The 17,171-nt window shown below is 38.7% G+C and overlaps 1 protein-coding gene across 3 annotated transcripts in view; it reads left to right on the top strand.

Moving 5' to 3' along the window:
* Nucleotides 1-34: 34 nt before the first annotated feature.
* Nucleotides 35-17,171, top strand: part of ZNF106 (zinc finger protein 106) — a 46,571-nt gene continuing 29,434 nt past the window's right edge. For all 3 annotated transcript variants that reach the window (XR_011141481.1, XM_068945984.1, XM_068945983.1), the window contains exons 1-4: nt 35-144; nt 9,357-9,442; nt 10,779-10,840; nt 16,563-16,760. Coding sequence is in view for 2 of the 3 variants with exons in the window: in XM_068945984.1 (XP_068802085.1) it covers nt 9,389-9,442; nt 10,779-10,840; nt 16,563-16,760 (314 nt within the window). In the remaining variant the exon portion in view is untranslated. The remainder of the gene's footprint in view (nt 145-9,356; nt 9,443-10,778; nt 10,841-16,562; nt 16,761-17,171) is intronic.

The raw sequence follows: 17,171 nt of genomic DNA, 5'->3' as shown, positions 1-17,171 counted from the left end.
CCGCGGGTCTCTGCGGGGTCGGCCCGGCGCGGGCGCTGGCGCGGTGCGAGCGGCGGCGGCCCCGGGGCGGGCGGCGGCGGGGCCTGCGGGGCGCCGGCCGAGTGATGGGTTGGCGGGCCGCTGCCCTGGCGAGGGCTGCGATGTGTGAGTGGCGGAGCGGGGGGCCGAGCGGCGGGGCCCCCCTGGCGGCGGGGTGCGGGGAGAGCGGGGCCGGCGGCGCGGCGGGGTCGCAGCGGCCGCCGGCCCGGCCGGACAGGGCCAGGCCGGGCCTGGCCTGGGTTTGCTCTGTGGCACGGCCGTCGCGGGTGGTGGTGGCGGCGGCGGCGGCGGGGCCCCCTGAGCTCTGTGGTCGGGTTCAGTGCAGAGCAGGTTCTCCGCTGCGGACTGTTGGCTGTCGTGTTGTCTCTTCGCACCCGCTAGAAGAGCGTCCGAGGCAGAAACGCAGCTTTGGGTTCAGAGTTGCTCGGTTACCTTCCTCACACTATAAAGCTAAAAAGTATATCCTCGTGAAAGCGTGTATGAATGCGGCGATAAATGCGGCTGGTAACCTGAAAAGACTGAGACCACTTCTGTGGAGTTTCTGATACGGGTCTTCATGACATAATGAAATATGAGCTGTTTAAAAGTGTTTGTTATTGCAAGCAGAGTAGTTCATACACAAACTTAAGTTACAGTAAGAGCTGTTCAGGAGGGCTTATGACCTTCAACTAGGAAAAACTTTGTGAATGTTGAGCGGAAGTAGCATTGATGCTTAAAGTTTATACAACTGCTCTGTAAGGGCTAAGTTTGTTTTGAGTGGTTTGCTTTTTGACAATATAATATCGTTTTATATTTTTCTATTCTTATTGCTAGTGGTCTGGTAACAACTGTCTAATGCAAGTAAGAAATTTTCCTTTTCTCCTTCCCTTCCACTCAAGCATGGCTTTAAAGGGATTTGTAGAACAGATGAGCTCAGAGGATTGAGGTGTGGTGGACTTTGTTTTCAACATGAGTTCTTGGGGCTGTTTTTCTCAGACTTCCTCTGCTTCTTGTTTCTATCCTTCATTTGCTACTTCTTTCAATCAAGCTTTAATTACTGTGTTGAGGTAACTGATTGCTTTGCTGGACTGATAGGTCCTCTCCTAAAAATACTTAAGCCTTCTAACAACTTCTTTAATAGTTTTTTGGAACTCTGAAATTATCTTCCTAGTAGTATTGCAGTGTCTGGGCTGAATGTTGCAGATCCTTAGGGCCAATGTAATATGACTTTGTAACTTCTTTACCTTAGAAAATATACTCCAATCCTGACCTGAAAAGAGACCGTCTTTTTTATTAAAGGCAACTGCATTTTTTTAGTTCTTACTTGGCTTCAGCCAAGAGTGAAAGGCAGCTGCATTCACATCACCAATACGTACCAGTACTGACTAGCTTTGTTTGTAAAGTTTGTTGAATAGGTATGGTATTGCAGTAGTTTCAGTTCAGAACAAATCACTGGTTTTAGCCAAACTATGTTAGCCTGTTACCTGTATCACTGTGACCAAAGTTAAGGTACCTTCTAGCCCATGTCTCCAAAGGGGTCAAGTGTTTGAAGAGGTGGCAGCAAAATACATCTTAATATATGCAAGGTTCTGATATCCAGTGCAAAGAATAATAACAATCACTAACATATAAGTACATGTTTAAATTGTGTACGAGGATGCTAGGTTTTGTAGATAACTTCGTCAAAACATCTAGATAAAATTAAGGCATTTTTTTCCGTTGGGCTTTCACTTCATCTTGTAAAGACAAAATTCATAAGATATTTGGAGTCAAGTTTAAATTGATGAAATTCTTTTTAACATCTGATAAGTGTCTTCTGTGAACTCTGCCACCAGATGGTGTCATAAGATTTGAGATGTGACATGACTCAAACTGGTTATAGGAAAAATAAGAGGATATTATGCATTGTAACTTACTTCTTTCTTTCATAAAAATGTTCTTATTTCTTGTGTAAGCAATTTTTTCCCCCTCATCTACTTCTCTTAGGCTATTTTTCTTTTTGATCCCAAGTTGATAAAGCCCTGAATAGTCAGCCCTGGGACCAAGTACCTATATTACAGAGGTGTAGGTATTCAGACAGGACCCTGTATTCTTATTGCTTGCCTGTTAATGATTCCCAGCTCAGTGTTTGGGATCCTTAACTTGGTTTTACTTGACACGAGAGCTCCATCTACTTACAGGTGACCTGACTGCCTTAATATGAGAACCTCGTATCACTCTTCAGTGGTTCTTATTGCTCTGTAGCGACTGCATAAATTGAATAAGCCTAATAACTGACTAAATGCTCTGCAATGCACTCTCTAGAGATCATATAGGCCCTTCTTCGGGAGTCTGAATCATCTTACCAAGGCCAGGTACCTACTTCTGTAGTATTGCGATAAGCTGGGTCGGTGCAGTGGGCCGCTTGGATTTGGCTTCTAAGTCGCTATTCCTTAGCTTCCAATCTGTAAAAGAGACCTACTATGCCTACCTGTGAAGGGCGCTATGAGCATAAATACGCTATGAAGAAAAAAAGATACAACCAAGTGTTGCAGAGATAAGTGTAAAACTAAGTGACAGATATTTCTGTCACTCTTATGAGGGTCTGTTGGTTGAAGATCTCTTGCCAAACAGCACAAGGTTATTGAAAGAAGCTGATATGAGTTCTGTTATAAATCACGGACATATTTAAATGGAGTAGCTTATTTGTACCAGATTGTGGATCATTACGTTGATTCTTAATAAAACTTTGTCTCAATCGTTAATAGTTATGTTTGAGGCTGAAAAAAATTATGATAGGAGGAGTACAAAGACAGTGCTCCTCTCAAAGAGGTGATGAGAGGAGTCTCAGTTGAAGCACTGTGTCCCATTTTGGAAATTCATTTCAAAGTGTGGTAGGCAACTTGGAAGGAGGAACAGGAATTTGGATAGGTTCAGAAAATGTGATGTTTGAGAAGACATCTGAGGAAACTGAGCTTGCCTAAGTCTGGAAAAGAACTGTGAATATATGGGAAAATAACAGCCATCATAGTGTGAATTTTAGGTGCTCCTAAATCACAAAATACCGCAATGATGCTGAACAACTTTCCATTCACATTAGGACAGTTTATATCCCTAAATCTGAATCTTTCAGTGTGTAAAAAGCTATTGAAAATAAGATAACCATAAGATATTCTTTGTTTTCACTAGGGAGGAATATATGGCTTATTTTTACAGCAAGGAAAGTTTAGGTTGGGTACTAGGAAAGTATTTATTAATCTAACGACAGCTGAGCTCTAAAAGAGGTTTTGTTAGGGACTCTGGGCTGTCTTTCGTTGGACACGTTTATGAACTGATTAGGTGGATGCCTGTCTGGAATGGTCTAAGCATGCTGTCTTAGTGCCAGGGTAGTCTATTCAGGTAATCTGTTGAGTCCTTTCTGGCTCTGTATATTTGTAATGAGATCCCCTTAGTTAGATTAATGGTTCAGAAAGCATTTTCATGAAATATTAAGTCAATTTATTTTAAATTGTGAATGACTAAAAGTATTGGTTTTTTAACTATTTTATGGCGATTTGTTGTTCAGTGTGCTTCTGTGTGAGCTGCTATACTGATTCTCATGGGTCATGCTTATTTGACTTTAACAATTCTTCCTGCTAGTTGAAATAGGATGATGATTGGCTGAACATGTAGACTGACTTACTGATGTTGCCTTTCTAGAACTGAGAACAAGAATCTACAGTACTGGAAAAAACAAATCTAACATTGCGTATATACAGAGAACCTAAAAAGATACAGTTTGATTGTGGCTTAAGCTGTATCTACTCTTCTGGTTTACTTGAAGTTAGAATAGACATTAGTGAAAACTCCGTGTTCATGCCAGGTGTTTCCATGCATATGCTTGTCTGTTTGTATAGGTATTTCTCTATGATCCCTTATCTCCTGTGTACCTTCTCTGTAGTACTCATGGGATAACATACAAATGGTTCCTCCTGGATGGCTTCTAGGCAATTTAGTGGAGTGAGCTTTATTGCTTTTAACAGGAACTTAAAGAACTTTGATCTCTGAAATAACTCTTCTCTCTTCCTTGGCTCAATGTCAAAATAGTTGAGGACTCAGCAGCCCTGTTGCAACATTTGCTGTACAGTGGTGCTGTTTCAGTGTGGTAGGGTCTGTCTAGAGTGTGCTCTGTCTGCCTTCAACGGCCCTCAGTCTGTTAGGAGGCTGAAGTTAGCACTTGGAAAATGGGAAGGAGTTGAACCCAAAGTCTTGCTTTCTGTGCAAGCTTTCTAACTACTGGACTATAATATAGTTATTTCCTTTGCCGTGTTCAAAAAAAGCTATAATCACAATGTCGTGCAGTGCATGACTCATTAATGTGTTAGGACAGAATAATGCTGCCAGTCATGACTTAACTATAGTATGTCCTTTTGTTTCTGGCTCTTGACCAGATTGGGTTGCACAGCTCAGCATCTTGGTAGGAAGGTGAAGTACCTCCCACACATGCCCAGAAGTAATGTTAAGGCCGTTAGTGAAAGCTGCAGTCTAGCAAGGTGATGCATAGTGAATTCAAGTGCCTCCTGGGCAAAGAATCTAGGAAGTAAGGTAGGTTTTGAATGGTGGTGCCTCATTCCACATATATTCTGCTCAAGGTGATGAAGTTTGAGTATATGTATCTGTCTTTATTCATATGATGAATTATTTGTTTTTGTCCGGCATTCACACAATTGTACGGGGCTTTAATGTTTGGAGCAGCGTATAATACATGGAAATGATTTTATACCCGTATAATTTTTTCCCTAAGAGGAAAATCTACCTCTGTTACTAAGCTGTAATAAATCATTATTTGGTTAGGCTCCTGGATCGCTTTGTAGCGTTCCTTTGGTGCAATACGCGGTTGTATAGAACTTTCGAAGGCCTGTGTGCTGTCCTCTGGATTTTCCTGTGAAAAGGCCAGGCTTCTCAGCAGATAAGCAAAGTGTCTTATGCTGATAATCAAACTAAATATAGTCTAGCCTAGCAGTGACTGTTCAAGTGCTTTGCAGGGCCTAAATACTCTTTCATTCCTAATTCCTCAAAGCAAGAGAGTTCTCTTCGGGTCAAAGTGACTTTATCTATACCCCGTCCTCCTTAAGCTAACTAAAGATTTCATGAATGCCTGTTGTGGTGAATTACTTCTTTTCTCTGTGCAGTCTTCTCCTTCCCCATTTCTGTGGCAGCTGTATTACTCTTATTTGGGATGCAGCTTGACTAGAACATCTGTGTGGTCAGTTGCTGCAGGAGATAAGTCACTAAGGCCAAAGGAGCGACATTGCTGTGGGAGGCTGAGGAAAGCGTTGTTATAGAACATTCTGCCTTGGTGAGCAGGGAGACTCCTGTTTTGTCAAGTGTATGGTATCCGGTACTATCTGTAGGGACATGCAGTTTTTAGACAGGCCAGAACTGCTGATCTCTTTGAGGCCTCCTGAGGATTTCCAGGCAGCTGGAATGCTGGGCTGTCCGCCCCACTCCGTCGCACTTGTGGCTTTATATAGTCGGAGTGTTGAGCCATTGATCTGTAGCAGATTTAGCCTTGACACACATTTTTAATGTATGTTATCCGGTAAGGTTGAATAACTGTGGACAAATGAATGTTGTAGCAGGAAGCAGTCTAATGCCTTATTTTCTTTGTAGACTATTTTTGTTTGTGGGAAGTGTTCTCCAAAATCTCTTTAACAGGCTTGCTCTAATTAATTCAATCTGTATGGTGTTTCCAAGCACTGAGTAGATGCAGGCCATGGGCAAGTTACATTTGTGTCACGTATCTGAAGAATACATCTGCTCCCTTCAAAAACAAACAGGCAAAAAATCCCCTATAGATCAGTAACGTTCTGTCAAGACAGAAAATTGTCTTAACAACTCATTTATTTTGGAGGCTTTACGTTTTGCTTTGAAGTATATATATATCCTTTCTACATGGTGGCCATGTCTTTTTGGCAAAAAGTTACCTCTGCTTGCAGTTTCATTATGCCTGTGTGTCTTTACTAGCTCCTTTTCCTCTTAACATCCTGTAAGAGGTAATTCCCCGTGCCATGTAGCAAATTGGCAGTTTCAAAAGCACAAACGGTTAAACCTGCTAAAAGCTTGAAGTTCAGTATTTAAAGTGTTGGATTATTATTATTTTTTCTTTTTTTTTTTTTTAAGAACTCCAGTATACCTGCATTTATGCAGAGAAAACTCTGTTTCCGAAGATTCTCAGTAAAAAAAGTTTTATGGTTAAACTGACCAATGTCATTTTACCAGTGGGGTAAAATGCCTTAGCTCAGTAAATGACTCAAAAGGTGTCGAGTTCTTATTACTGTTGCATAGTCAATGAAGGAATATTTTGAATGTATATAGCGTTTCTCACAGTACTTCATGAAAGTGACCATGATTTCAAAGTACTTCCTAAAAGTGAGCCTTAGGTTTCATAGCAGGATTTGGGAGAAAGCTAAGCATGAAAGGAAGTGGTTTTGCTCTATGTAGACAGTAAGTCAAAAGGTGAACTGGAAATAGAACATGGGTCTGTCTTCTCACGGTCCCCATAGCATCTACTAAATCTCTTTACATCTGAGTTCTTGCCTCTAAGGGTTTCTCTCTGTGGAGATGAAAGTTTCACTTTTCATGGTGACATCCAATAGCATTTGAATCCCGTTAGTATTTTTAGTACTCTGTCATAAGTAGTGCCCCGTTGATTGGGCAGTTAGCCTTAAACTCTTCCTGTAATCATGTATAGTTACTATATGTTTTAATTAGCCAAAACAGGTGTGATGTTAGTTCTACTTGTGAAAGCTCTTTAATGTTATGTGGTAACTGATGCCAGCAAGTCACCATACTTTACTGACTTGTTTGTCCTGATTCAAGTCCCACATTGATGTTTTACCCTTGTGTAGGATGAATTCCGTAAATACTTGAGTGATTTTAAGCAAGATCCTGAACACGTGTAGGGCATTATTCTATTAATATGCAAAGTAGTGCTAGTGAGGAATATCAGAGGAGTAGGATACCTTTTAATGCATAAGGAAGCTATCTGAAATTGGTGCAAGGATTAGCACCCTTACTTTTCAGGGGTAACTTCATGTTAATAGCATTAAAATAGCTTTCCTATACTGACCAGGCCCTCAAAACTTTCTCACTTGGATATAATCATAAATAGTTCTTTGATCTGCTGTAGCTGCACCTGTGTGTAAGAAGTATGCTGATGAAGTGTTCCTGTTCTCAGATGTCTAATAACTTGCTGGAAAACAGTCTTTGAGGTTGAAGCATCTTATTTTTAATCTCTGTTCATATTAGCCTAAACATTCTTTAGCGGCTGTCTCAGCTTAAATGGTTTAAAAACAAGTCATGCTCTTTATATGTGGTTTCAAATAGTTGCAAAATACTTTATTCTAAAACATCTTCCTTCTGTGTTCTGACCTTCCATGAAGGCAGGTGCTTTTGCATATGCGTAACTGATATCACATGAGCTTCTATACGTGCTCTGTGTGACCTAGGCTGATGCAAAGTTCAGAATAGTTCTGAATCTGAGGATTCCAAATACTCTTGTACCTTTGGGGTTGCTTTGTCAAAATAAATAGCTGTCAATTATGCTTCGAGTACATCAGGTGCCCATGTGATAAAGTTAGAGAATGCATATTTAAACACTGTTTAAATCAAGTATTTCAGCGAGATCAAGAATGGCACCCGCGGAATGCTGGCTGGGTGACGTCGGGAATCCTTTCGATGACTGAATCTGCTGTTGTGTTTTAAATGCCTTGGTTTCGGTATGATGATGAGAATTTCTTGTTAGGGAGGAAACTGCTTTCTCTGTTATCTGAAGATTAAAGGGCTGTTACACCTCTCAGCTACTTTCCGCTTCTGCTGGACTGATGTTGATACGTATATTAGCTGTAAGCGGACATGCAAATCTGGAGAAAAGGCGTTATTTATCAAAAGAACGACACCTCTGAACTAGAGTGGGTGTGGTTTTGCTAGCTTTTTTTCTTGGTTTACAGTTGGATAATGCCACTGAAGGTCAGAGCTGTTTTAGCTCTGTGTAATCTGGATTTGGTGAAAATCCAGTTCCTGCTCAACTCTTTGCTCAAAACTTCTGTGCAGTACTAGGTTCTGAGGGTTTAATGCCCCAGATCTAGAAGGTTGATGGTAAATAATTAAAATTAATTTTGCAGGGTAGGCTGTGGAAATGACCTCTTGAAGAAGGCTCTTGCAGGTTAAGTTTGATGGTGTGAGCTAAACTGGCTCTAAAGTTGATTGTTGTAAAACAGCAGAGGTTAGAAGGAACTGTCCTTCTGTGTGGAGATATAAAAATGTCTATCAGTCGTAAAAGATCACATCTTTCTACTTTAGGGTGAGGAACTGTCTCTGCCAGCTTGATCAAAAATGGCTGTAATGCGTAATCATTCAGTGTTTTACTCTCTATTGAGAATAAGAAAAGAGTAAATATTTATTCCACTAGTTATGTAGATACTTCCTTCTTTGTATTATAAAATTGACTGTTATTTACCTCCCTAATAAATTTAGTTGTGCTCCTTAAGACTTAAACACTGTATGTATTTTATCATAACGTATACTTTGACCTGCAGTTGCTCTCCGTTGCCTGTATGCAACTCTTACGTAGTTCAGTGATAAAATATTTAATATTACATTCTGATGCAAAATTCTGGATAATCTTATGCTGCTGGAGATGCTTTGTCAAAATGGATAGATTTTACTAATGATTCAAATGCATCAGGTATCCATGTGATAAAGTTAGAGAATGCACATTAAAACACTGCCTGGGTAAGTATTTCGATAACTGCATGTATGCAGTTCTTCTGTAGGTCAATGAGAAAAATACTGAATTCTAAATGATTTTAGGTTTCATTTTACAGAGAATAAATGAACTTGTAAGCCTTGAGTACTGTCATTTTTGGCTGTCATGAATAACCTTCGTTTTCTTTGGACCTTAAAAGTCTTTCTTCCTACCTGAGCTGCCCTGTGTACCAAAATAAAGATTGTAGCTTGACCCGCTTGACTTCCTCAATTCCTTATCTCTCTGATGATCCTTAGTTGAGAAGTTTTTTGCTAATCTGGTTGAATTGCTGAGAGCAGTAGGTATCTGCTTGTTTGTAGAATAAGCATCATATCTTGGAAGACAAGGAAAAAAATGTAAGAAAGGGGAAGCTATGTTTTATAGCTTTTTAGACAACTATTTAAAACTACATTCATTATCTTTCAAAGAATGTTGACTATGCATAAGAGAGCTATATATTCTCTTAAACTCAGCATGAATAGTAACTCTTATTTTTACTTTCCTTATCAAAAACAGAAAAATGAGGGGAGAAATCTTGATTTCTTTTTTTTTTAATTATTGTTATTTGCAGGTATGGGATAAGATCTTTCCAGAGTAATAAGCATGGTCCGAGAACGAAAATGCATATTGTGTCACATTGTGTACAGCTCAAAAAAGGTAAATAATTAATGCTTTACATCTCGCATCAGTAGATACTTATATATAAAATGTGTATGAGAAGTACTTCCATTTAAACAAAAAGTGTGGGAAGTGGGAGGTTTTATTCCGGTACCAGGAATATATTGGTCTAGATCTTTTGCAAATCAGAGAGTAAAGTTGTGTGTGCTTTAGAGTACCTTTCTTGAAATGGGCTGTGCAGTATCCTTGATTCCAAACATTAAAAATAGCAGGAATTTTGAGGTTCTTATATTGTTGTATAAAGATAATAAAGTGAAAAGCACTCGATCCATTCAGCCATCAGTTATCCTGTGTTAAGAAATCTGTGTAATAACACTCATTTCTTTTTTTTTTCGACTTTGTCTGTTTCCATATGGAAAGAGAATGCGAAATGATCCAGAGCAGCTTGTATTTTCATTAACTTGATTTTATATATATCTTCTGTTTGTTTATTGAATGTCATTCGAACCCTGCCCTGAAACAGTGCTTTTTAATGGAATTTTAATGTATCGCTTAGCGACATGGCACGGGGATATCTTGCAAGTGCCAATGTATTAATTCGCATAACTTTTGAAGGTTGAAGGTGTTACTTTCCCTTGCAGATGAAAATTCAAGGACTGGGGAGGATACTGTTTAATACCTGTTCTTTGAAGACTTCCAAATACTGTGGCTCAAGCAGGCAGAGGAAGTGAAATCTTCTGAACTGCTTTCTATCCCTGAATTATGAATAACTTTTCTCTTCCAGCAGCTCATTCATTCACAAATAATTATACTACCATTGTAGTTCATGGCTCAAGGTTGATCTAAACAACAAGCTGACTTGTTAAGTGCAGCTTAGTTTCCGAAATATATCCAGCAGAGCAAAATATTATATGATGATGAAATTACAACTGTGTCATAAAGTAAATTCAGAGATACTGCTCATCTTGCACAGGAAAATGCAGTATTATAAATACTGTGATGCTTGAGAGTGGTATCAGTCAGCTTTTTTACACAAATGACGATTGACAATAATTTGTCAAAAAATAGAATCATAAACTTTGCTACATCCCCTTCTGTTTGTCTGTCTCCTGGGATTCTGCTCACTTTATTTTGAATTCTAATGACTCCTCTGTGTCCCGTCTCAGAAAGGTATCATTATTTGACTTCTTAACCGTGTGATCACTTGTGCTTCCATGATCAAAGAATCAGAAAAGGTGACTGCTACAGCCCTACTGGAGCAGACTACACTTTTCTGCAGCATAGGATAGTTCTCAACACTGAACTTTTCAAATACAATACACCGTTTTGTTTTGTTATGACCAATTCTACTTTTTTTCCCCCCCTCTTCTTGAAGGAGATGGAAGAACACATGAGAAGTATGCTTCACCACAGAGAACTTGAAAACCTGAAGGGAAGGTATGAGAACAGTCTTGCATCCTTCCTCTCTGTGCAGCTTTTATCACTCTTGTGTCACTCTCTGGGGGAACTCATGTCTTATTTCCCATAAAAGCTGAATTCCACATAATTATTTTTGTACTTCAGTTGTCTGCATGCCTTATGATAAAACTGGCAATGACCATGTTCTCTGAATGTCTAAGAGTCAGGAGGCTTGCTAACTGAAACAAATAATGGTGGGGGGAACTCTTGTATTTCTTAGGCTCTTGCAAGATTTAAAAAAAAAAAAAAGAAGTCATCTGGGTCTAGTCATTTTCATACTGAGTTTTTTGACAGCACGAGCATTGTGGCTTTGGCATAATAACTGTGAACAGTGATAATCCTTTTTAAAAGTTTCCAATCATGCGGAAACAATTGTTGATCTCTTAAAACTCTGTGAAAAGACTGACATCTTGGACATAAAGGCTACATATGGTGATAGGTGATGGCCTTATCCTTTGCAACACTGGTACAATTGTTTGATTAAGGAAGAGACCTAACCAGGATGCATGGTGGTTCCCTCCTGGTTTCCATGCCTTTATTTACATCCTTTGGAATTCAGATATCATCCTGATATATGGGGTCAGGGTATGACTGGAGTGCACTTAGAAGTCCTTTAATGTGTACGGCTTTTGAGGTAACCAGAGAGATCAGCCAGTTTGCACTTAAATGTCTGATATAAAAATTATTTTTTTAATCATCTTGCACCACAGACTTTATTTGAAAAGAGCAAATCTATTTTAAACACCTTTTAATGGAGTAAGAATTGATCTTCTTTCAACTCTTAGAGATAAGGGAGAGGAAATCCATTCTGTCAGTTATCTATTTGGAATCCCGTGAAGAAAAATTGTAGATTACTTCTGTTTTCAAGTTAATTGTTAGCTCATGTAGCTTTCATTGTTTTGTGCAAAATGAGAGCTCCTGGTATGGCTCTAGAGCCTATTCTAGAAAGGCAGAGTGAAACGAAGACATTATGATGGACACTAATGCCATCATAGTTAAGCTGTGCCAGTATGAATTCTAGTGAAACTCTTCAATTGTTTTATTTTATAATGCTACAAAACTAGATAAAGTTAGAAATTTATTTCTCTTAAGTAACATTTTACATGCAAAGTGTGTGTGTGTGTATATATATATAATTAATATATATATATCTGCCAAAAAAGTTTTAGAGTATGAGATTGTACTGCATAGATGCTACAGCTGAATATAGTTTCTTGAGTTAGCTATTCCATATTTTATGCTACTGTTGAGTATAATTGCTAAGTATCACTGTAGTTTGTCTAAATCAGCAACCTAGTATGTTTCTAGGTTAAGTCCTTCAGAAAATCTTACAGCTTATGAGTATGCCAGCTTATATCTGCGAACGTGTCAAATGTTGTCATTAAAGTAAAAAAGAACCTTTATTGCAGCACAGTTATGGCATTGCGAGGCGTTCTACTTCCAGCCCATGTTTTAATCTGAAATGAGTTTCTGCCCTCTCTGATACAGAAAGACTACAGCTGAGGCTCGGGATCTGCTGTGTCTAGTGCTATATAAATGTTATGCTATATAAGTAATGAAGATACTGTTTACCTTAAAGTGCATACTAACTGATAATAATTCACCTCTGTTGCCCAGTTTCTACTTCCATCTACTATTTGATTAATTTGTCCAAGGCTTCACAGCAGGTTAGTAAACTGGGGAAAGAACTTTTTGTCTTCAGAATCTCTATCGATCAGTTTGTTGGTAGGCAAAGGCTGTGACCCATCAAAATATTAAAAATATACTGAAAAGGAAATTAAATAAACTTTCCCTCCTGAACTTAAATTTATTGTTACATTGAGATTCAAAAAATGTTCAAATTGTTCAGATTTCCAATTGACAAAGTTGTTATTGTGTCGCATTGAGAAAATGTAGCTTCCTGGCAGCTGTTTCATTTTCAAATAAAAATAGTTTCACAGTAAAGATGGAGTGCCTAAAAAAATTATCATTTCTTTTCCTCTCTTCTCCTTTTCTTCTGCTGTTGCCATCCCTTGCTCAGCCTTATGTTTCTTGTTTTTTTTTTTTTTTTTTAATAAGTAGCTGAATTCAGAAAAAAATTAGATCATTTTACATTCCTCTCTGACATGCCCCACATAATTGGGTCTTGGGAGATAGGAATATTCTGAAAATGTCCCTTGGGTCAAATGCATTGTACTACACAAAATGTCTCATCTGCTGCACTATTGAGAGTGAAAAGACATTTGTTCTATCACTGAACAGCTGGGAAGTGGTTGCTCAGGAACCAAAATGTCATCAGCACTGGAAGCTTACTTAGGGCTGCTGGTCGGCTAACTTGTAGAGCATTTCTATTCTGGGCTTTCTTTTGACAATGGTCCTGAGACTAGGGTGGATACAGAGACTGAAAGTGGTGAGGATTACAGCAAAATTTTGCATGTTTTGGCATTTTATTTTTGGTTTTCTAAGTCAATCTTTTCTAATTTATGACTTCTATCCAAGTAACGGTAACTTTTAAAAGTTATATATTGTGTCCCTGGTGGCTTGCAAGTGGTCTGACACTTCTTGGTTTTCCGTTTCCTTAAGACTGAAATAAAATTGAAGTTTCATCAGTATTACATATTCTGTTGTTAAGGTAACAGCATTACTACTTGCAAAATTCTTTGTTCATGGAAGATGCCTTTGTTATTACCATCCTAGTTCTCAAAATGAAAATGAATAAAAGACTGCACTTCTTACTGTGCAGTAACAGCCTTGCAGTTTCTGTCTCTCCTTCCTCTCGTTTCAGTTTAGTAGATGTGTTTTAGGAGTTTTGGAAAGAAAGAAGGACACGCTCCAGCTAGAAAACGTGAAGCACAGGCAACAGCCTTAGGAGTGGTTAAACTATGTAACAGAGAACACCACTGAAGTGCATTGCACCAGCATTTCCCACCTGCAGATTTAGCATCCAACTACTTCTCAGGCTTCCTGTAGGGAAGAGGTGAAGGAGGCATGCATACACTGGCTCACACTTTTTTCCTTTTAAAGTTAATTGAGCAGTCTCAAGGGCTAGAAAAATTTCATCAAAACTTCTTAAGGCTGCTTTTCTCCTCCTGAAATCTTATTCCATAGGACATATGTCAGTTGGATGATATGGCAATTAAATGTCAGGTATAAAGCTTTAGGGAGCCTGATTTTTTTCTTTGTCACTGAGAACGAAATAATGCTCTTGTTCAGAGGGATGTTATCAAGTCTACAATTTCAAGTACACATTCAAAAAATAATGCTCTTGGATGTTTTCATGTTGAGACTACTTTTGTCCTGTGCGTTTCAATCTGTGATTGGCCTTCTTAAACAGATAAGATTGTGTGGTGTTTCAGATGGGATGAAACTCTGGCCTATATGGTGGGGGAATGCACAGATATGATCAATATGTGCTGTGGGGTGGGGGCAGGTACCCAATTCTGGCTGATACTTATGGGACTGAGGAAAGGAAAGAGGTGAAGGAAATCAAAATTCCCTTAAGTGTAACCACCCAAACTCCCAGCAAATTGATCTTTATAGTTACAGCAGTTGTTCACGTGCAAAAACTGATGTTGTTTATTCTTTAGGTTCTTATAGCTTAGCAGAAGGACACAGAATTATAATCATTACTTACTTGAGTCCTTTCCAGGCTACTAAGTGGTCCAAGAACCACAGCTTAAAAACTAATAACTCACAAGTTAGAACTGAGTAGAAGTAAGTTCTTTGTCTTTAGGGCAGCTATGAACTCACTGGCTTTGTGCAAAGTAAGAAAGGACTTTGCATTTAGTCAGTCAATTTATAAACAAAGATGAGGGACAGTTTATGAAGGAATTGAGACACGGTTCTTACAAAGGATCTGGAGGGTTCTTTAAAACGTATTGGTCCCACTGAAGTATGTTTCTAATTGAAGTGTCCTTAAGTTTGACATTATTTTAAAAGAGCGCTTTTTCAAGCAAGAAGCTACAGTTTGCCTTATATACTGACCTAAGTTAAAAATAAGTCTTATTAGCAGTGTATAGCTGTGCCGTTTATGAGTGTGGAGAGGATTCTGTTCCTTCGGATGCATTAGTAAAATTTACCGAGTTGGTTGTCTTTGTTGGGTTAAAGAGATGGCCCACAGTACATAATATCTGGGTTTTGAATATTTATTAGTGAGTGCCAAGTGTGAAAAATGAAATACACCCCTCTTCAGAAAACACAGGCTGAATTTGCAAACTACTGACTTGGCAAGTTAAATTTATCCAAGTATTTGATCTGGAATTAGACTGCCATGTAGAAAAAAAAATAAATGTAAAAAGTGTAATATCTATGAATTAGTCTATTAAAAACAAAACCCTATCTGGCTATGACTGAATGCCATCATTGGTTAAGTATCTGAGCTATGTTAGTGCGAAAAACTGATTTCTAGGAAAAATAAATTTTTTTTTTTAGTGGTTAATTGCTGACTCTTCATTAAGCATACCAATAAGGATCTTGAGTTAATATCTTGCGTGAAGATGCATCTTTGATTTTTTTTTCCTTCATTTTATTTTATAATTTATAATTTATTTATTTATTTTTTTAAATGGGGATTTGTTTGCTTTTTTTCTTTATGGATCCCAATTTCTTGGCCGCAGTTTTGAGCTGTGTGTTGCTATTATAGCCCTACTGTTATAACACTGCAGTTTCTTGTGTCTCATGAGGATATGAAGTGCTGCTTTTATGAATTAAATGGCAGAGCTGAAGAGAGCACTGTGGAGGCAGGCAGTGAGTCCTAAGTTGGTCCTGGTGATGTATATGCAGTGGGCTATACTCTCATTAACTTTTCTGACTTTTTTTTTTTTTTCCCAGTGAACATATTTTCCTTATTTAGGTTTATTATTAACAACCTATTTCCTTAACATTGCAATATCTAAAGGATTTGTCAGAACAAATGAGATTTCTAGAGATTTTATTTTCTTTAAAAAAAAAAAAGTCATAACTTTAGCCCAGTATTCACTGAAATATGAGTAAAACCATTTGTCTCACTCACAGCTGTCAACTTCTTCCAGCTGAAATAATTTTTATATTTTTTAAGATAAGTCTTCTAAAGTAGAAAGCAGACCTCATGTGCATTGGAACCAAATAAAGTACAGTGAACTGAAGACACCCTCCCATCACTTGCCGTGCTGTGGAGTCTTTGAATTCCAGGCAGCAATCTCAGCTGTCCCGGTTTAGTTATGCTGTATTAGGATTGGCTGTGTCCATGTAATGCCTCCTCCCCTTTCTAAATTTCACTGGGGCAAGGCTTGAGGCAATGATTAAATGTAGAAGCTGTCACCAGGCCTCCTCAGTGCAGCTGGCACCATGGATAGGCTTCAGAGCAGCTTCTGCTAGCTCTGTAAGCCTTCCACTCTGCCTCCGCGCTCACTATGTTTCCTCTGAAAAGATTTTGAGTACAACAATTCAAGAAGAATTTCTTGTTCCAGTTCACACAGCTTTATTACCAAGTCTTTTTACCTCTTGATTGTTGGAAAAAAATCTTTAAAAACTGACCATCAGAAAATTAAACCTTGAAGAAGAGAGAGAAAAAAAAAAGACCAGAAAATTGAAGTAACTTAAATATACTGAGCAAAACGTGGGTGCCTTGCACATAAGCCATTGGCTAAGAGACAGGCACGTTCAGAGGAAACAAAGCAAGACCGGAGTTATCTGCCATGCCTGTTGGCAGAATTGACAGTCCACCCTCTGCCTCCTTCCCTAGGGACAGCAACCATGAGTGCCAGGTGTGCAGGGTGACATTGGTGGGCTTGTCAGCATATGCCAAACACATCTCCAGCCAGCTGCACAAAGACAATGTTGATGCCCATGATAGAGAAGAGGAAGAGAAAGAAGAGGCAGAAGAAGAATACCTTGACAAAGAACTCATTCAACTAATCAAGCAAAGGAAGGAACGGAACCGGTGAGTTTCCCTTTCTCCTCTTAGATGTAGCATCATAGAATTGCTTTTAACGCAGTTGCTGCTAAGGCTTAGGTGCTTTTGAAGTGTGAACAGTGTGCAATCAGAGTATCGTAAGAACAACCCAAGAGCTCTGTGAGGCTTGTAATTTCAGCGAGTAAATATGATTCTGCTAAATGTTCTTGTTCTGTTCATCTACTATATGTAGGGAAGTGAAGTCAACTATTTTCCATTACAGATTAGAACTGTTACGTTGTGGCGTCAACCTAACGTGGAATCAAGAGCCTTAATATTTTTATTTTCATATTTGATACTGCTTTTAACTGAAGTGTTGGATAAATGTGACAGCAGTGTTAGCATTGAGGGAAGTTTTTACGGTATGAACCTGGTTAGACACCATTGCTGAACACAATT

This window comes from Struthio camelus, chromosome 5 (genome assembly GCF_040807025.1).
Source record: "Struthio camelus isolate bStrCam1 chromosome 5, bStrCam1.hap1, whole genome shotgun sequence".
NCBI classification, from domain to species: domain Eukaryota; kingdom Metazoa; phylum Chordata; class Aves; order Struthioniformes; family Struthionidae; genus Struthio; species Struthio camelus.
This window is presented reverse-complemented; position numbering and strand designations above follow the sequence as displayed.